Source organism: Phymastichus coffea, unplaced genomic scaffold (genome assembly GCF_024137745.1).
Source record: "Phymastichus coffea isolate CEN01 unplaced genomic scaffold, Cenicafe_Pcof_1.1 PCOF00137, whole genome shotgun sequence".
Taxonomy (NCBI): domain Eukaryota; kingdom Metazoa; phylum Arthropoda; class Insecta; order Hymenoptera; family Eulophidae; genus Phymastichus; species Phymastichus coffea.
The window spans coordinates 257,921-273,849 of NW_026706948.1; the positions used below are offsets into that span (position 1 = coordinate 257,921).

At 30.8% G+C, this 15,929-nt stretch overlaps 5 protein-coding genes across 11 annotated transcripts; 3 read left to right on the forward strand and 2 right to left on the reverse strand.

Moving 5' to 3' along the window:
* Positions 1-26: 26 nt before the first annotated feature.
* Positions 27-1,331, reverse strand: LOC131671852 (proteasome subunit beta type-2-like). Its single transcript, XM_058948619.1, has 3 exons — positions 1,171-1,331; positions 572-928; positions 27-333 (listed from the first exon to the last, which is right to left on the reverse strand). Exons 1-3 carry the CDS (start codon positions 1,259-1,261, stop codon positions 158-160), a joined length of 624 nt encoding a protein of 207 aa, XP_058804602.1. The 5' UTR covers positions 1,262-1,331; the 3' UTR covers positions 27-157.
* A 432-nt stretch (positions 1,332-1,763) lies between these two features.
* LOC131671843 (microtubule-associated protein RP/EB family member 1) lies at positions 1,764-8,071 on the forward strand. 5 transcript variants are annotated; one of them, XM_058948601.1, is made up of 8 exons: positions 1,764-1,905; positions 2,910-3,188; positions 4,339-4,561; positions 5,095-5,148; positions 5,586-5,668; positions 5,737-5,892; positions 6,082-6,165; positions 6,648-8,071. In XM_058948601.1, exons 2-7 carry the CDS (start codon positions 2,922-2,924, stop codon positions 6,121-6,123), a joined length of 825 nt encoding a protein of 274 aa, XP_058804584.1. In that variant the 5' UTR covers positions 1,764-1,905; positions 2,910-2,921; the 3' UTR covers positions 6,124-6,165; positions 6,648-8,071. The 5 variants fall into 5 exon arrangements, with proteins under 5 accessions (XP_058804584.1, XP_058804581.1, XP_058804585.1 ...); XM_058948598.1 differs by lacking the exon at positions 6,082-6,165; XM_058948599.1 differs by lacking the exons at positions 1,764-1,905; positions 6,082-6,165 and adding an exon at positions 2,024-2,483.
* A 387-nt stretch (positions 8,072-8,458) lies between these two features.
* On the forward strand, positions 8,459-10,873 carry LOC131671849 (transcription initiation factor TFIID subunit 9-like). The gene is made up of 4 exons (XM_058948613.1): positions 8,459-8,597; positions 8,678-8,877; positions 8,948-9,382; positions 9,558-10,873. Exons 2-4 carry the CDS (start codon positions 8,739-8,741, stop codon positions 9,716-9,718), a joined length of 735 nt encoding a protein of 244 aa, XP_058804596.1. The 5' UTR covers positions 8,459-8,597; positions 8,678-8,738; the 3' UTR covers positions 9,719-10,873.
* A 33-nt stretch (positions 10,874-10,906) lies between these two features.
* Positions 10,907-12,526, reverse strand: LOC131671848 (cilia- and flagella-associated protein 20-like). Its single transcript, XM_058948612.1, has 4 exons — positions 11,998-12,526; positions 11,738-11,929; positions 11,415-11,647; positions 10,907-11,345 (listed from the first exon to the last, which is right to left on the reverse strand). The coding sequence occupies exons 1-4, from the start codon at positions 12,079-12,081 to the stop codon at positions 10,907-10,909; spliced, it is 948 nt and encodes a 315-aa protein (XP_058804595.1). The 5' UTR covers positions 12,082-12,526.
* Positions 12,527-12,687: 161 nt separating this feature from the next.
* LOC131671850 (transcription initiation factor TFIID subunit 9-like) lies at positions 12,688-14,127 on the forward strand. 3 transcript variants are annotated; one of them, XM_058948615.1, is made up of 4 exons: positions 12,688-12,771; positions 13,002-13,186; positions 13,270-13,689; positions 13,773-14,126. In XM_058948615.1, the coding sequence occupies exons 2-4, from the start codon at positions 13,048-13,050 to the stop codon at positions 13,934-13,936; spliced, it is 723 nt and encodes a 240-aa protein (XP_058804598.1). In that variant the 5' UTR covers positions 12,688-12,771; positions 13,002-13,047; the 3' UTR covers positions 13,937-14,126. The 3 variants fall into 3 exon arrangements, with proteins under 3 accessions (XP_058804598.1, XP_058804599.1, XP_058804600.1); XM_058948616.1 differs by having other exon boundaries at positions 12,693-12,771; positions 13,027-13,186; positions 13,773-14,127; XM_058948617.1 differs by lacking the exon at positions 12,688-12,771 and adding an exon at positions 12,784-12,911 and having other exon boundaries at positions 13,773-14,127.
* Positions 14,128-15,929: the final 1,802 nt, after the last annotated feature.

Sequence of the window (15,929 nt, forward strand, 5' to 3'; positions counted from 1 at the left end):
CTTATCTTTTTTATTTCTATAAAAAATTTATTTAGTACAACCAAAGTTGTTTAGCAACAAAGAAAAATTAAATATGATTATTCCAAGTGATCCTGCTCACACAAATATCAGTTTTATTATTATCATTATTATTACGTATAAAAGGAAAACATTATTTTCACGCTTTTGTAACAGCTTCAACAGCTAAGTTTTGGGCTGTAATTGGTGGCAGTTCTGTTATTCCTTCTTTTGATATTTTTTGAACTTTAAAATTTGGTAGATTGATAATTAATCTTTTGTGAACTTCACTCACACACTTTTTCAATAATATGTAGGCTTCATCTTCTGTCATACCTATAGAAAATTAATATATTAATGGTAAAATCAAAAACTACATCATCATTTGTGATATTTCAGGATAGAAGAATTGTAATTAAAAATAACTGAATTTTAATTCCAAATTTCATTAATTAATTCTTAAAGTAAATTTATTGAATATATACAATTTATTTTATGAAAAGAAATCTATATCTGATTTTTATTAAAGACGATATTGTCTGAAATAAAATACCATATTAAGTAAAATACTTACTCGATTTATAGTATCTATCAAGGATGGTAAGAGAAAAGAATCCTCCATAACCATGTGTAGCATAAGGTACTCTAACACATGATGCCAAATAATCGATGAAATATAGTTCTGGACCAGTTTGATCGTCATAACCAGCCATCAACATATTAACAAAGTATGGTGTTCTAGAGCGTAAATAATCTGCCAAGTTTCTTCTTGTAAAATTAGCAGCTGCTTTTGGAGACAGTTCATAGCCATTTCGCATTTTGTATAGTTGCAAATTTTTATTAATATATTCAGAGAATTGTATGGCATCTCCACTTTCACCAGAAACGGCCATCACAAGTTTGTTTGATATTTTGAAGATCTTGTGTTCATCTGAAGTAATAATTTGGAAATTTCAATAAAGTTTTACCTATACACAACAATTATTTTTAGTGTTCAAGCAATGTTACACTGTTCTTATCTTTGATGAAAATCATTTACAAAGCATAATAAACATGAATAAAAACTTGTTCTTGATAAGACATATCAGGGAAAATTTTTATTGAAAAGTATATTTTGTGTAAAATAACTAGTCATTATAGGTTAGCTTGAATTTACAATATAATTTTTCATACCGTTTTTCATGACCATAATTGAAGTAGCGTTAGTCATGTCAGCAGCAATGAGAACGAAGTCCTTAAATTGAATTCCTATCAAACATTCCATTTTTACAGCTTATATCCTTATTAAATTAGAATACAAAAACTTTTGCTAGCACAGTCTTCCCCGCTATCGAAAACCGTGTGTCATTGTGATATATCTATTGTACATACATATATATATATATGTATGTGGAAGCCATCTTTAAATCTTCATTTTCCCTATGAGTTTAAACGATATTTTACTCTAAATTAAGAACTTAATTTAACACTATTTAGTTATAACTCCGCACATGTAGAAAAATGCATATGCTTTATCAAATAGTTTCAATTATTTATCTTTTCAAATTATAAAGTTTTTGAAAATTTTCAACTGGAACATTCTTATGGATTGTGTAAATACATTTCTATATTATTTTAAGAGTAAGAAGAACATTTATCAGAATAATTGGTTAATAAATAAATGTAATAAGAATAAATTTATTGTAATTTGAAAAAATTTGCAACTCGAAAAATATGCAAATGGCGCCATCTAGAAATTTGTATTAACAAGCGTGAGTCCACTTTCTTCTTAGTCTGTGTGCATCAGGTCAGGACTTGGGAGGTTTAACAAATTTTTGCGATCTGTGAATCCTCCTTTAGTTTATCGAGGTGTGCGGAGGTTCGAGTTTTCGTTGACGCACGCTGAAGAAGCTACAGGAAAGGTGCCTGGTAAGTTGAAAAAAAGTTATAACTCCGAGGTGAAATTTCATCCACTACTGATGTTATTCAGGATAAATGCAGTGTGTCGGTGAGCGTGTCTATGAAAAACCGTTAGCAGGCCGTTCGGCTTCCGTTGCCGCTGTCGTTTAAAAATCGCAAACTTTAAAAATCCATCTTGAAGGCTTTCGTGGACGCTATAGGACCACTCCTGTGTGTGTAAACGAGCGAGAAAGCTAGTTTTTAATATATCCAGCATAGGGAAATTGTTAGCTCTATTTCATTGCATATTCTGTCTCGCGCGCGTCGTCTCTTTTTTTTCCTTCTTCGAGCCGTAGCGTCCGTCTTGCTCTCGTACGTCGCCGATGCGAGACGATCGACCTTTATAGGAGCCGTTTCCTGCGCATACAAGCTTTCTCGAGTAGCAACTAAGTATACTTGGCCGATAGCCTCCTCGAGTCTCGTGAGCGCCATGTAAATATCAAGAGATGTCGACTTGGCGATAACCCCAATATTTCGACGCTACGCAGATTATTTCGAAGCTGATCAAACGGCCAACTGCTTGGGCCTGCCAACTTAGAGCATTGCGAGTACGAGCACAGGACTTTCTTATTGTTTTGATCTAAGTTCACCTTTTACGGATGTAAAGAGTAAAAGTTATTCTTGTTTTGTTTTACATATTGTCTTTCTCTTATTTTTTTTGCAAGGACGCGTGATAACACTCGTGTAAGACCTTATAATCTCGTTGAACAAAATTGCATGCAAATTGACTTTTAAATAAGAGGGCCATTTAGTTTCAATGTGAGAATAATAATATTGAGGTCATAAATGTATATAATTCTTGCAATTTGCAGTTTGACTTTGAATGCTTAAATAAAGAGTTATAATGCATTCATTGCTCCAAAGCAAATAAACATTCTATTTAATTTATTTCTAATGGTTTGAAATACAAAATTGGAAATGTTTATGTTGTTGATGGATGAACTTTGTAACTATTGCATTTTCTCTGGTTTTAGTAAACACCAATCATGGCTGTCAATGTTTATGCAACAAATGTAACAACAGAAAATCTTAGTCGTCATGATATGTTGGCATGGGTCAATGATTGCCTTCAATCATCATTTGCAAAGATTGAGGAACTCTGCACTGGTGCAGCATATTGTCAGTTCATGGATATGCTCTTTCCAAATTCAGTGCCCTTGAAAAGGGTAAAGTTCAAGACAAATCTTGAGCATGAGTATATACAAAACTTTAAATTACTCCAAGCGGGTTTCAAGAAAATGAATGTTGATAAGGTGAGCTTATTAAATGGATAAAAAATAAAAATATGAATAGTGTTAACATATTTTTAGAAGTTAACAAAATAACCTGACTGTTTTATTATTTTATTATTGCAAATTCAACTATAAACTGGTCCAGGTAATACCAGTGGATAAACTTATAAAAGGCAGATTTCAAGATAACTTTGAATTTCTACAATGGTTTAAGAAGTTTTTTGATGCTAATTATGATGGTCGCGAATATGAGGCTTATGAAGCACGTGGTTGTATACCCTTAGGGTCAGGAGTTGATGGAATTCATAATTTTTCAAATGTGCATTTGGTGTCCCTTCCACAAAAGCCTCAATATCAACAAAAACAAATTCAGCAGCGATCTCCCATACCGCGGCAAATGAGTACAGTGATATTAAATTAACAATTTTTGCAATATTATGCAATACGTGTTGCACGTTTGCTTTAAACTGTAGGATTTAATTTTATCCAAAAAATTTGCACATTGTTTGCATATTTCCTCTACACAATGCTCAAAGTCTAAGCATTTACTAAATACAAGACAAAATTACCGAACATTAAACTAATAAATGATGAATTGTGATTTTAACTTATGGAGAATTAAATTGCAATAGAAATTTGCTTAGACTTTACGATCTTTCAGTCATATGTGTGTAATCGCACTGCATATGTAAATATTAGTACACTCAATTTTTTATGTACAAAGTATCCACACCTACAGAGCATAAATACTGCAATGACAATACAGGAATTTCATGACATGTCAGTATAAACACACAAATACTTTATTTAATATGAAAAATAGTGGTAGCTACACTGATTAGATTGTACTCCTAAGAATTAGTTAAATAAATGTATCTACGGATAATAATTTTAGCTATCAATACCTTTAGCAAAAGTTTAAATTCCTTCTGATTGTTTTCAGTCCATTTATCATATTTACGCCTATTCTAATTCCAATTTACTTAACTGATTGATCTTAAAGCTGTGCTTTAGTTTTGTTTTATTTACATACATACACTAGTGTCCATCAAAAAGCTGTATAAATTTAGGATTTTGTACATTTATTTTTATCTATTTTTATTTTTAAGGCATTTTATTTTTGTTTGTAGTAGGTTTTTTATTGCACAAACCTATCACATATCATTTACAGATTGTACCGATCGATAAGCTGGTAAAGGGCAGGTTCCAAGACAACTTTGAATTTTTGCAATGGTTCAAGAAATTCTTTGACGCAAACTATTCAGGAGAATCTTATGATGCCCTTGGTATGCGAGGAGGTGAACCATTAGGCAGTGGTGGTAATAATGTACCACGAGGTGGTGGAATGGTTAAAAGAACTGCTCCAGTGCCATCTAAACCAGCTGCTAGGACCGGTACAGTCCATAATATACTACCGCAACAAGTTTTACGCATTTTTATTTAACAAAATTTTTAATGAATACTTTAATATAATTATAAAACTGACACTAATCACTCACAAATTAAATATGAAATTGACTTTGAAAATTCATTTTAATTAACATTTAAAGTCATACCATTGTTAAAAAAACATTTTCACAAGAATAAATTTTTACAATTTCTAAATTACAAATGTCTATACAATACTTGGATTTTAATTCAAGTTTTTTTTTACTGTAGACAATTTTAAATTTCAAGCTGGTGCTATTACATAACATGTAATCAATTTTTCACAAGTTGAAAGAGTTACTTCTTATATAAATCACTGTAGAATTTAAAGAAATTATTCAATGAAGCTATGATTGCTTTAATTAATACAATAAAATTACAAATTGCTGTGAAACTAATAACTTTTTTAATTGTGATTTTTCACTTTCTTATGTGAATAAGAAGGAATACTTTCAAAGGAATCAGTGATTCTGTTCATTCATAGACAAATTTGTCATAGGTGAAGGACTACCATCTTCAGTCCAACTACCTGCAAAAACTATACAAAAATCTAGTAATTATTTTTTTAAATAATATTTTACTAATAATTTCTGTTAATGTTTGTGTTGAAGTTGACATTCTCAGTGAAATAATTATATTTTCTTTAAAAAAATATAATATATCAAGCATGAACCACAATTTAAAAAATTTCTGTATTCTCAATGAGTATGCACCTTTGCATGGATTTACAATATTCTATGTAATTTTTATTTTTAAATAGGTTAGTTTGAAGCTTTCTAATACTACATCACTATCAGTAAGATTTCTTCACCTATCTCTTTAATATTACTCTCTTTTCATATTTAATGCTTAATAGACTTTGTTTCATTCATTTTATGTTTTATATATCAGATCCTTAGTGTATTTTTACTCATTTATACATTATAGTAGAACCTAATTTATAAAATTGACACTAATTAGGCAATAATTATTTACATTCTTTGAATTCAGTAAGCAAAGCTGCACCAACTCGCGTTCCACAAAAACCAGGCCTTGGAAATCGTGATGGAAAAGTTGATGAACTCTCTTCTCAGGTAAGAAATATAGTCTGATTACTACACTGTGTAATCTGCAAAATAATATTTTTCTCCATATTTTTTAGATAATGGAACTCAAAATGACTGTTGATGGCCTGGAAAAAGAAAGAGACTTTTACTTTGGTAAATTAAGAGACATTGAAGTTATGTGCCAAGAATGTGATAACAGTGAATCACCTCCTATTGTGCAGAAAATATTAGAAGTCTTATATGCTACAGAGGTAATTTTTTCCACACAATTACTTATAGGTTTTTTGATTTCTGAATTCGCTTCGCTTTTTTTGCTTTTGTTATTTCATCATAAAAATATTTAAAAGATTATGAAGGGTTTAAAAGACTTGAATAACAAAAACGCGGTTTTTTTATTAATTTTTTATAATGATCAGGTCTGTAAGCTATAATATTTTCAGGATGACAGACCAATTGAAGAAAGCATTGATCAAACATATTAATTTTAATTACCTGATAGTTTACAGCTGATTATTTTAAATAAGGTAAAGCATATTGTGCTGTGAAAGTTGCATCCTATGTTTTGTCTGGTGCAGGTTTATGTGGTTTGGTTTATAGCACTAATAACAAAATTTATACGTCTATAATATTTGAATGGACATTGAAAGTTTAATGCATTTAAAAAAAATTTTGTTTTGCATAGAAGGGTAAAGATACTTGTATCTTGAATTATTAAAGAAAAGTTGTATTTTTATTTTTAATGTAGAAAAAAGTTTTATATGCATCGTGAGAGGTAAAATAACAAGCCTTTAATACGTAGTTGCAACACCCCCAACTATCTAGGCAATAAATTTTCTGTGCGTTATAAATTGTTCAATTCTTTTCCTCTTTTGCTGCAAAAATTATGATTTTTCATGTTCAGATAAATATTTATAATATTTATAGATTATAACTAAGAGTAGTTCGTAATATAAATATATAGAATTCATCAGATATTTCATTTTTAAACTTTTTTAAAATATTTTAGGATGGTTTTGCACCCCCTGAAGAGATTGAAGGAGACGAACAGGATGATGATAAATATTAAGGCAATTGACTTATGGTTCGACCAAGATGCATAGCGGAGCAATAGAGTCAAGTCTGTTTAATGACTAATGCCGATACATGAAGCATTATCCTCATATGAATCGTTGAATGTTTGCGCGTTTTTTTTCTTCTCGTTTTATTTTTCAACGATACAGTGAAATTTATGTTTGCAAAATGGATATATTAATGCATCAGTCTTGAAGTTGCTTTGTATTAAGTCGTAGAAGAAAGAAAACCGATTACTAAACTAAAATTGTTGGGCTTGTTATATCAGTGTGACAATGGTTTGAAAGAAAAAAAAATTGTACTCATGACAATTCTATTTTGAATGTGATTGTAAAAGTCTGTTTCTTGTATTTCTGGTATTATTTTTACTTATTGCAAATAGGTTTTTGAACTCATTTGCGTTTATAATATTCTCATCGTATTATGTAAAAAAATAAACTTTTTTTTAAATTTAGTTACAACTTTTTTATTCAGATGTATGAGGTTTGAATTTATATACTCAAATTGAATGAAAATGAGCTCAGAATACTTATATTTTGACACTTTGAATATTTTCTTTTTCAAAATTAATTTAAGCTAGTTTAATACTTTTTCATACATGTTTTGCTCAAGTCGTTTTTTACATATTTTAGTTTTACTCATTTAGTTTTGAATAATCGTTGACAATTCTCAATAGTGTAATCTCGTTTATAAAAGATAGCTTTAAAAATATCCAATTATTTTAAAGCTAAAAGTATAACTATTTTTCATATATGATTCTTTAAAATGCCTTGCCTTTCTAGTTTGATCAGAGTGTAAAATTATAATCTCGAAAATGTGACCTATTATATCGTGTACAGAAATTGATAATATTAAAAAAGTGTTTAACACTAAATATAATTGGGTATTATATAGCCAAAGGAATTATTATCTAGTAAAAATTTATTCATACAGTCAAAGTTAAAAATTGCTGTTTTCAAGAGAAAAAATCAGAAATCAAGATAGACAAGTTGAAATTTGAAAATGGCTTTACCTGCATGTATCGTATATTACATTATATGAATTTATTTCACTTGAAGTTTTTTACGAGATCTGATGTTCATTGTAAGACTATTAAGTGACGTATCGAATGCAAGTTAAAGAAACTTATTGTGTAAATTAAAATAAAAGTAAGCATGAAATGTCTTCAGCGCTACACAGTGAACGCATCAAGATTTCATGAGTGTAACGTATTCTTTCGTGTTTAATAGAGACAATGATAATACTTGCATTACACATTTATAACATGAGAAAGAGTGAAACTAAACGTAAAAATGCTTTTCAACTTAAAATTTTAACTATGTAATAATGAAAGTTTAATAAAAGCCGATTGTAAAATGATATCATTGTTTTATTTTACAATTCCATTTCCAACGCAATCCATTGTTTACATATAAGAATGACAGTTTTTCAAATAATAAGCTTATGATTTTATAAATTCATAAAGTTTAAATGATCAATCGAAATATATTTATTTTAATGTTTGTGATTTTTTGAAATTAATGTTATTTAATTTTTTTTAAATATTCTTGAAATTTGACATGAAGTTTGGAATGAACAATACGGTTAAATATAATTGGCTGCGTAATATCATTCTTAAAATTATACTCATTTTCCATTCATTGTGATGTCCGGCATCTCAGTCGCACGGAAACTATGTATATATATGTACTATTATAATGTATACAGTATCAACTCTCACTGGATGGAGACTATACAGTCGCCACAGTCGGCTTCTGCGAGAAGGTTCACAGAATGTAACCATACTTGTGTGTATAAGATGGTTCCAACGTGTTTTAGTAAAGTTCAATAATAAAATAATATAATATAATAATCTCTTGATTTATAGTGGTATTGGGATATTTAAGTTCGTAGTTGCAACTAATATAAAATACTTTTATATAAATTTTTTATTCTTATTTTATTTTGAAGTGAATGTATTTTTAGGTAGAGTTTATTCAGCTCACTTTAAATTAGAAAGTTTAGCAGTAAAATAGTTCTGTTGGAAATGGCAGACAAACCTAAACCATCAAGTTATGTTAAACATGTTCCCAAGGATGCTCAAGTTATTGTATCTATCATGAAAGATATGGGAATAACTGAGTATGAACCAAAAGTTATTAACCAGTTATTGGAGTTCACATATCGTATGTATAATCAATAAAGTATACATGATAAATACAATACAAGTATTCAACATAAATATACATTTTGTAGGATATGTAACATGTATTCTTGATGATAGTAAAATTTATGCTAACCACAGCAAAAAGAAATTTATTGATTTAGAAGATGTTCGACTTGCTGTCAAGCTGCAATTGGATCGGACTCTTACAAATCCACCTCCAAGAGATGTTTTATTAGAAGTAGCAAAAGCAAAAAATTCTATTCCACTGCCATTTGTCAAACCAAGTAATGGCTTAAGATTGCCACCTGATCGTTACTGTTTGAATAATACTAATTATAGGCTCAAGACTCCATTAAAAAAGTCTGGAAAGTTCGGGTTTGGTAATATAGGTTTTGGAAGTCATTCAAGAATGAAAATGGACTCGCAGAAAGGTCTATCAATTGTTAAACGTCCAGGAACTTTAGCAACAATTTCTAGAACTCAAACTATTTCAATGTCAAAGCCAGTATTTAAAATTTCATCAGGTAAGCTAAATGGAATATTTATCAATAATGTATTAGCACTTTTAAAAAATAAAACTTTTTCAAATATTCTTTCAAAATTTTGTTTTGTAATATATTTTTTTAATATATTACAATAATATTCACAACTTTTTCATTGTGAAAATAAATTGATAAGGATGTTTCATAATGATTTCAGGCAACGTTTTTAATTCTAATGCAAATAAATCTCAAGTGTCTAATCAATCTCATATGAAAATGATATCAGAATCTGAACAAAATCAAAACTCTGTTGTGAAATTAGAGCCAGAAGATTCTGTGAAACGAAAAAGAGAAGATGAAGATTATGATGCTCCGTAATTTTTCTGAGGTGAGAGTACACTTAAATTTTTAGTGGTGATTTAGATGATTTAACAAAAAAAAAAGAAAACAATACCAGGCATTGTATCATAAATGTACAATAATTTATCGCTGACATTTTGTGTGAACCATTGAGATAAGTTTTGAAAATCATGATACTTATACTTTTACCAATTGTGAATCACCTGATTTTTTATTTAACAAAGCAGGGTTTGCGTGTTTCTATTTCCAGTATTCATCCATTATCCAACACAATTTTTTTTACAACTAACTGTATAAGTTTAGGTAATGTATAGGTAAAATAATAAATTTAGTACTAATCTAATGAACCTATAAGATGAGCAAAAATTTATTTTGTTACATAAAAAATCAAATCAATTGATACAACATTATGGAAAGGGGCCGAACATTGGTACATTTTCAATTTTATCATAAGACCAATATTTACTTTTATTTATTGTAGCTTTGTAAATTGTGTACTGCCTATACTACCAACAATTGGTGCACTGGTATTCGAAATTGCCGATAAAAGGACAAAGTAATATCAAATTGTTCAATGTGTTCGCAATTAATGAATGAAAAAACAAAAATGCCTTTATTCGCGTTTATTTCATGGCCGGTAATTGGTCTTCCAAAAAATGTAAATGTATCCGGGCTACTTTTACAATTTTGTAGGTTCATTAGTTGAGTATTGAATTTGTTAATTTGCTTACATATTGCTGAAACTTTTTTTTTAATTAATTAAAAAACAATATACCGGATAGTGGGTGGGTGCCAATAATAGTAATACTCATCATATATAGATTTAGTTTCAAGCCACGTAAACGTTGCGAGAAAAGTATAGATAGAAAAGAAAAAGTGCCATTTTTAGTATGCAATTTGTTTGACACTTCTACGTTTTAGTAGAAATATTTTCAAAAAAGTATTTTACCAGTAATCGAAGTAGAGTCGACTAATGACAATTTAACGTGTAAGGCAATTATTGTAAATAATAACTTTGATTAAAATGATGAGTGAAACGCATGAAGATTTCAGTGTACTCTCTGAAGACTTGTAAAACGTTCAAATCGTTACAGATATTCCTGTAAGAGCGATTTGAGAAACAAAAATATGTACTCATTTTTTTTTCTATAATGAACTTACAAAATAAACATTATTGATATAACAAAAATATCGTGTATTAAAAATTCAACCCTCTAGAGCTTCATTTTCAGCCTCATCTTCTTCGTTGTCTTCCACAGCTTCTGCTTCTGAGTGTTGCACATCTGTTTCCGGCGTTTCTTTGATCGATTCTTCTTCCTTCTCCTCAAATTCATGTTCTGCGCTTAGATCTTCTTCCTCTTCCGTGACTATCCCTGATACGAAACTCGTTCGTTCTTCGACAGCCATTGCAGTTTCCGATTCTATCTCTTGGTTTACCATTGTCTCTGCCATCGATTGCATAGATTCTCCGAAAAACATTTCTTCGGCTTCTTCTTCAGACAACTCGGATTCGCCTTCAAAATCGGTTTCAGCTTTAATTTCGGGTTCACGCTTCTCCTCATCTTCTGATTTTTTTTTACGAGCATCGTGAGTCGTCGGTAGAAACATCTTCAATTTCTGTGGTATATCCTTGTCTTCGTAGAGTCTTTAAGAAAAAAAGCAGTGAAAAGTAGTTAGGATTGTCTTTGGTAAGTTTGGAAGATATCAAACGTACTTATCGCAAAAGTAAAGTACTCGTATTCGACAATTAGCGTGAATTTGTACTCTGGTGGTCTCCACGTAGTTGGTGTTATAAGCTCTACGAGTCAAGTCAGAAAGGTCAAAATAAATTTCGTTCCAGCCAGATTTCAAACACAGCGGCATTGACGTTGTGAAATATTGGATTTGAGTCACTTTTTGGAAGTTGCTCAAGCGAAATCTCCGATGAACGTTGCGGTCGTCTAAAACCTAATGATTTATTGTCATGTATTTTACATACTTTCCGTATGACAAATAGCAACCACAATAAGTTCGAAAGGACGAGTTCTATTGACCTACAGTTATTTCAAGAGTAAAGTATCTATTCATGTTTTTGACAATCATAACGAAAATGGGCATAAGAATTGCGAGCGAAGTCCTTGGATTTTTCGGACAGTAAATGTAACAAGTTGAGACGTTAGTACTGGTAAGCTCGAGGGTCAAGGCGCGAACTTGTTCGTCCGTCACTCGGCGTATCCAACCGTACTTTACCTAAATTGTTGTAAACGTCCATTTCAAACATTCGACCATTCGTATTCGAGACTAGTGAGACAACTAACTTTTGAATCCCACATTTCCAAAGGAGACGACCCGAAGCTTTGTAGTATGGGAATGAAACCGCGTTGTCGCACATTGCGAAACATGCTGCTTCCCTTACATTCACTAAGGTTACTTTTTCAGATCAACCGCACAATTTTCTCAAACATATTGCCAACGTCACGTTGCTTTATTTTTACAAATGACATTTTCAGCTCAAACATGTCAAGCAATTCTTCGCATGAAGCAATTTTCAATTAACTTTCATTTAAAAACAAATATAAGAGAAACACGTGCGTTTACAAAAAATATGTTGATCATATATCGTTTGCAGTCTTTCTTTAACATAGAATGCTGTATTATTTTCAGTTGAATGCTCTACCGAATTTTCCATTGCTCGGCGGCGTATCCAAACGCATACATAATCGCAGTAATTTACATATATATGCTTTGAAAAACTCGACTGCTATTTGACACTATATATTAATTCGCGACCTGCAAAGTTCAAAATCTAAATTGTTTTCAATGATTGTACATTGATTACACCAAATAAGGTTAGATGAAGAGCTTATTCTAGCAAGTTCTGCGTCCACAATTTGTCAGAAAAGAAACCGCTTGATACCACCGGTGGTCAATCGTCGAAAATAATTTGGATTTTGAATTCCGCGGGTCACCAATTACTGATATGACCGCGGGCAGTGTGCGTATATATATAAGTTTAGTGTATAGCGTCTGCAGCAGGACAGTGTAGATATTAATTGAAAATATGTCATAATGTTGATCATGTGGAAATACTGGTAAATAATATTAAAACAATAACAGTTAATATTTTGATAAAGTAATCCAAATTTATGTGATGATTTATAAGTAATATCGAATGCTTCATATGAAGCGATAACGGCAGTAGTTTCAATACATAACCTCAAATATTTTAAAAGTTGTTATTTAATTATTATAAAATATTTTATTACTGATTATATCATGTATTTCATGTGATGTATTTTTTTCTATATTCTGATCTTTTAAGCTTTGGATGATCTTTGAAATAACAGGTGCAATTAAAATTTGAAAAGATGGCAGAAAAGTCAAAAAATGCTGTTCAGATCAAACACATTCCAAAAGATGCACAAGTAATTGTATCAATAATGAAAGACATGGGAGTAACTGACTATGAGCCTAAAGTAATAAATCAATTATTAGAATTTACTTACAGTATGTAGAATCAAATAGCTTATATGATGTAGATTTATATTGATACAAAAAAATTTAATTTTATTTTCATTGTGTTCATTCAGGATATGTGACTTGTGTCTTAGATGACAGTAAGATTTATGCTAATCATAGCAGAAAGAAATTTGTTGACTTGGACGATGTTCGACTTGCTATCAAAATGCAATTAGAAAAATCTTTTACCAACCCTCCACCAAGAGAAGTGTTATTAGAAGTAGCTAAAACCAAGAATAATGTCCCATTACCATTTGTAAAACCAAGTTATGGACTTAGATTACCACCTGATCGTTATTGTTTGAATGGAGCTAATTATAAACTCAAAACATCACTCAAAAAGATTGGCAAAAGTAATATTAGCAATCTGAATACAGCTGGCATTGGAGGAAAACTGGGTTTTTCTATAGTAAAGAGACCTGGAACTATATCTACTATTTCAAGAGCCCAAACAATTTCAGTGACAAAGCCAGTTTACAAAGTCAATCCTAGTAAGTTTTTTGTTTATTTTTATCAACATAATGATTTATTACTTTCATTTTAAAAATTAAATTTATTATATGAATTATTTTAGACAATCAAAGTTTGGTGAAGCCTCAAACCCAAATAAAACCAAAACTTCAAATCTCATCTGATTGTGGACAAATTCAATTACCTTCTATAAAATCAGAAGTCAAATCAGAATCAGAGGAATCTAACAAAAGAAAACGAGAAGATGATGATTATGATGTTCCTTAACTAAAAATGTTCATTTCTTTTAGAAATATTTTGAATAATTATTATTTTTTAACATATTATCTAGATCAAATTTTGTAACAAAAATATATTTATTTTGGTTCATTTGATAGATTAAATATATAGTGAAACAATGATAATAGTAGCTTTTCGTTCAATTTTAAAAATACAATCTTTTACAAGTGTACAAATTATAAAATATTTAATGTTTATAAAGTAATATGTAGTTTAATAAGAAACTTTTTGAAAATTAGTTATTTGTACACGGATGTTCAGAGTTTCTATAAATATTGTATTTGATAAAAATTATAAAATGTTAAGACTTGAAAGAATAAAAATGTTTTTTCAATATAAAATGTATATTTGATATGTCGAATAAAAGTATTTGGTTACACATATATAATCTTTGATTTTAATTTGATAATGCAAGTCCTTTCCATAACAATTAGCAATTAATTTTCATTGCTGAAGAGTAGATCAAGTCTAATACCGTCAACTGCTCTCATTTTCATCGCTATCATGTGATTGAGTTCTCGGTTAATTTGTGCAGCGAATTTACGCTTTTTCCATGCTAGACGCTGACGACAGATCACATCACTATACCAAAAACAGAGCCTTGTAAAAATACAAGTGACTAATAACGAAAATAAAAAGACATTTAAAGATAACAAACATTAATTTAGAAGTATTTGCGATAAAATAAAGTACTATAAGAGTATTTGCTTGATAATAACATGCGAAATAAAAGAATAGCTGAAATAGCTTTGAAACTGCATAAAATATAGTCGGTTAAAAGAAGCAGTAACGGTGTGTTTTTATTGCGCTAACGTGTCTTGGCACGTTAGCTTTCGAAACGTGCATAACTTTGAAAAAAAACGATGCAAAGTCGTATATGTATTTCTAAACGATATCTCGGAAGCAATGCAATTGAGAAAGTTACTATGGAAGCTTGAGGAATCCACTGTTCGGGCAGAGTTTCGTCGAGCCTTCGGCGTCTTCCGAGTTCTTCTCGATCACTTGTTCCTCGCTCATTTTCTTGCTCGAGAAAACCGAAAGACAAAAAAAAACTCACACAAACTTTATATCGAGGCAATTAAAAAGAGAGGAAAAAAAAAGAAAAGAAAAAGCGATGTTCGTGTACGGTATGTGCGAGAAAGTCTAAGAAGTGGAAACAGGATGATGAAGACGAGCGGAAGTGGCTGCGCGAGCGAGCGAGCCATGCCTCGCGTTTGTGTGCAAAGAGGCGATAAAAACAAATCGAGCGAACGAGAAAAACGTGTCTGCGCTTTTGTTTTATCGATTCGCTTCATAAGTTCGAGGTAACGTTTGTCATGTTTCACGTCGGAACAGGCAAGCGGAATAGAGCACAATAAATGACATAATTAGGGTTTTCAGGCGAACTTTTAGTTATATCAAGGACTTTTTTTTAAATGATATTTGCAGTGTAACGTTAATTCGCTCGTTAGTTATGTTAAAATGTCACGGTCAATTTCAACGTTGACCTCATATTTCGTTAACCTAATATCCATGAAAGCAACAGAAAAAGCTCGAAAATTACAGCGGGCTAGAATGACCCTAAAAAAGATATATATAATATTGGCGCCAGTGTGTAGAAACTCTGCTGCGTATGATGTATCGACAACAGGAACATAATCCTGACGCTTGAGAGGCGTATTCTACACACGATAATACATGAAATATCGAGCGACTGAACGAAAAGAGAATCGCATCTTTAAGTTGCTTCATAGATTGAAAAGAATATGTTGATCGATCGTTAACAAGCATCATTTTACCAAGTTCGATTGCGCCTCGTGAAAGGTACGTGCATCAAGTCTTAATGAATATCGACACATCAATTAATTTGCTTGTCCCATGAAATTGCGTTTGCCATTGGCTCATCGGACCGATTGGATATATGGGTGAAACAACTTGTGACTTGACAGTCCATCAAGTGTCTATATAAACTAGCCGTTATATAGAAGCATCCGTCATATGC

Coding starts and splice junctions, on each gene's coding strand:
- LOC131671852 (XM_058948619.1), bottom strand. CDS start 1,261: ATGGAATGTTTGATAGGAATTCAATTTAAGGACTTCGTTCTCATTGCT. Junction 929..1,170: donor AATTATGGTCATGAAAAACG/GTATGAAAAATT, acceptor TTATTACTTCAG/ATGAACACAAGATCTTCAAA. Junction 334..571: donor TGATAGATACTATAAATCGA/GTAAGTATTTTA, acceptor AATTTTCTATAG/GTATGACAGAAGATGAAGCC.
- LOC131671843 (XM_058948598.1), top strand. CDS start 2,922: ATGGCTGTCAATGTTTATGCAACAAATGTAACAACAGAAAATCTTAGT. Junction 3,189..4,338: donor AGAAAATGAATGTTGATAAG/GTGAGCTTATTA, acceptor TATCATTTACAG/ATTGTACCGATCGATAAGCT. Junction 5,893..6,647: donor AAGTCTTATATGCTACAGAG/GTAATTTTTTCC, acceptor AAAATATTTTAG/GATGGTTTTGCACCCCCTGA.
- LOC131671850 (XM_058948615.1), top strand. CDS start 13,048: ATGGCAGAAAAGTCAAAAAATGCTGTTCAGATCAAACACATTCCAAAA. Junction 13,187..13,269: donor ATTATTAGAATTTACTTACA/GTATGTAGAATC, acceptor GTGTTCATTCAG/GATATGTGACTTGTGTCTTA. Junction 13,690..13,772: donor AGTTTACAAAGTCAATCCTA/GTAAGTTTTTTG, acceptor GAATTATTTTAG/ACAATCAAAGTTTGGTGAAG.
- LOC131671849 (XM_058948613.1), top strand. CDS start 8,739: ATGGCAGACAAACCTAAACCATCAAGTTATGTTAAACATGTTCCCAAG. Junction 8,878..8,947: donor GTTATTGGAGTTCACATATC/GTATGTATAATC, acceptor TACATTTTGTAG/GATATGTAACATGTATTCTT. Junction 9,383..9,557: donor AGTATTTAAAATTTCATCAG/GTAAGCTAAATG, acceptor TAATGATTTCAG/GCAACGTTTTTAATTCTAAT.
- LOC131671848 (XM_058948612.1), bottom strand. CDS start 12,081: ATGTTTCGCAATGTGCGACAACGCGGTTTCATTCCCATACTACAAAGC. Junction 11,930..11,997: donor TGGAAATGTGGGATTCAAAA/GTTAGTTGTCTC, acceptor ACAACAATTTAG/GTAAAGTACGGTTGGATACG. Junction 11,648..11,737: donor ACTTTACTCTTGAAATAACT/GTAGGTCAATAG, acceptor ATAAATCATTAG/GTTTTAGACGACCGCAACGT.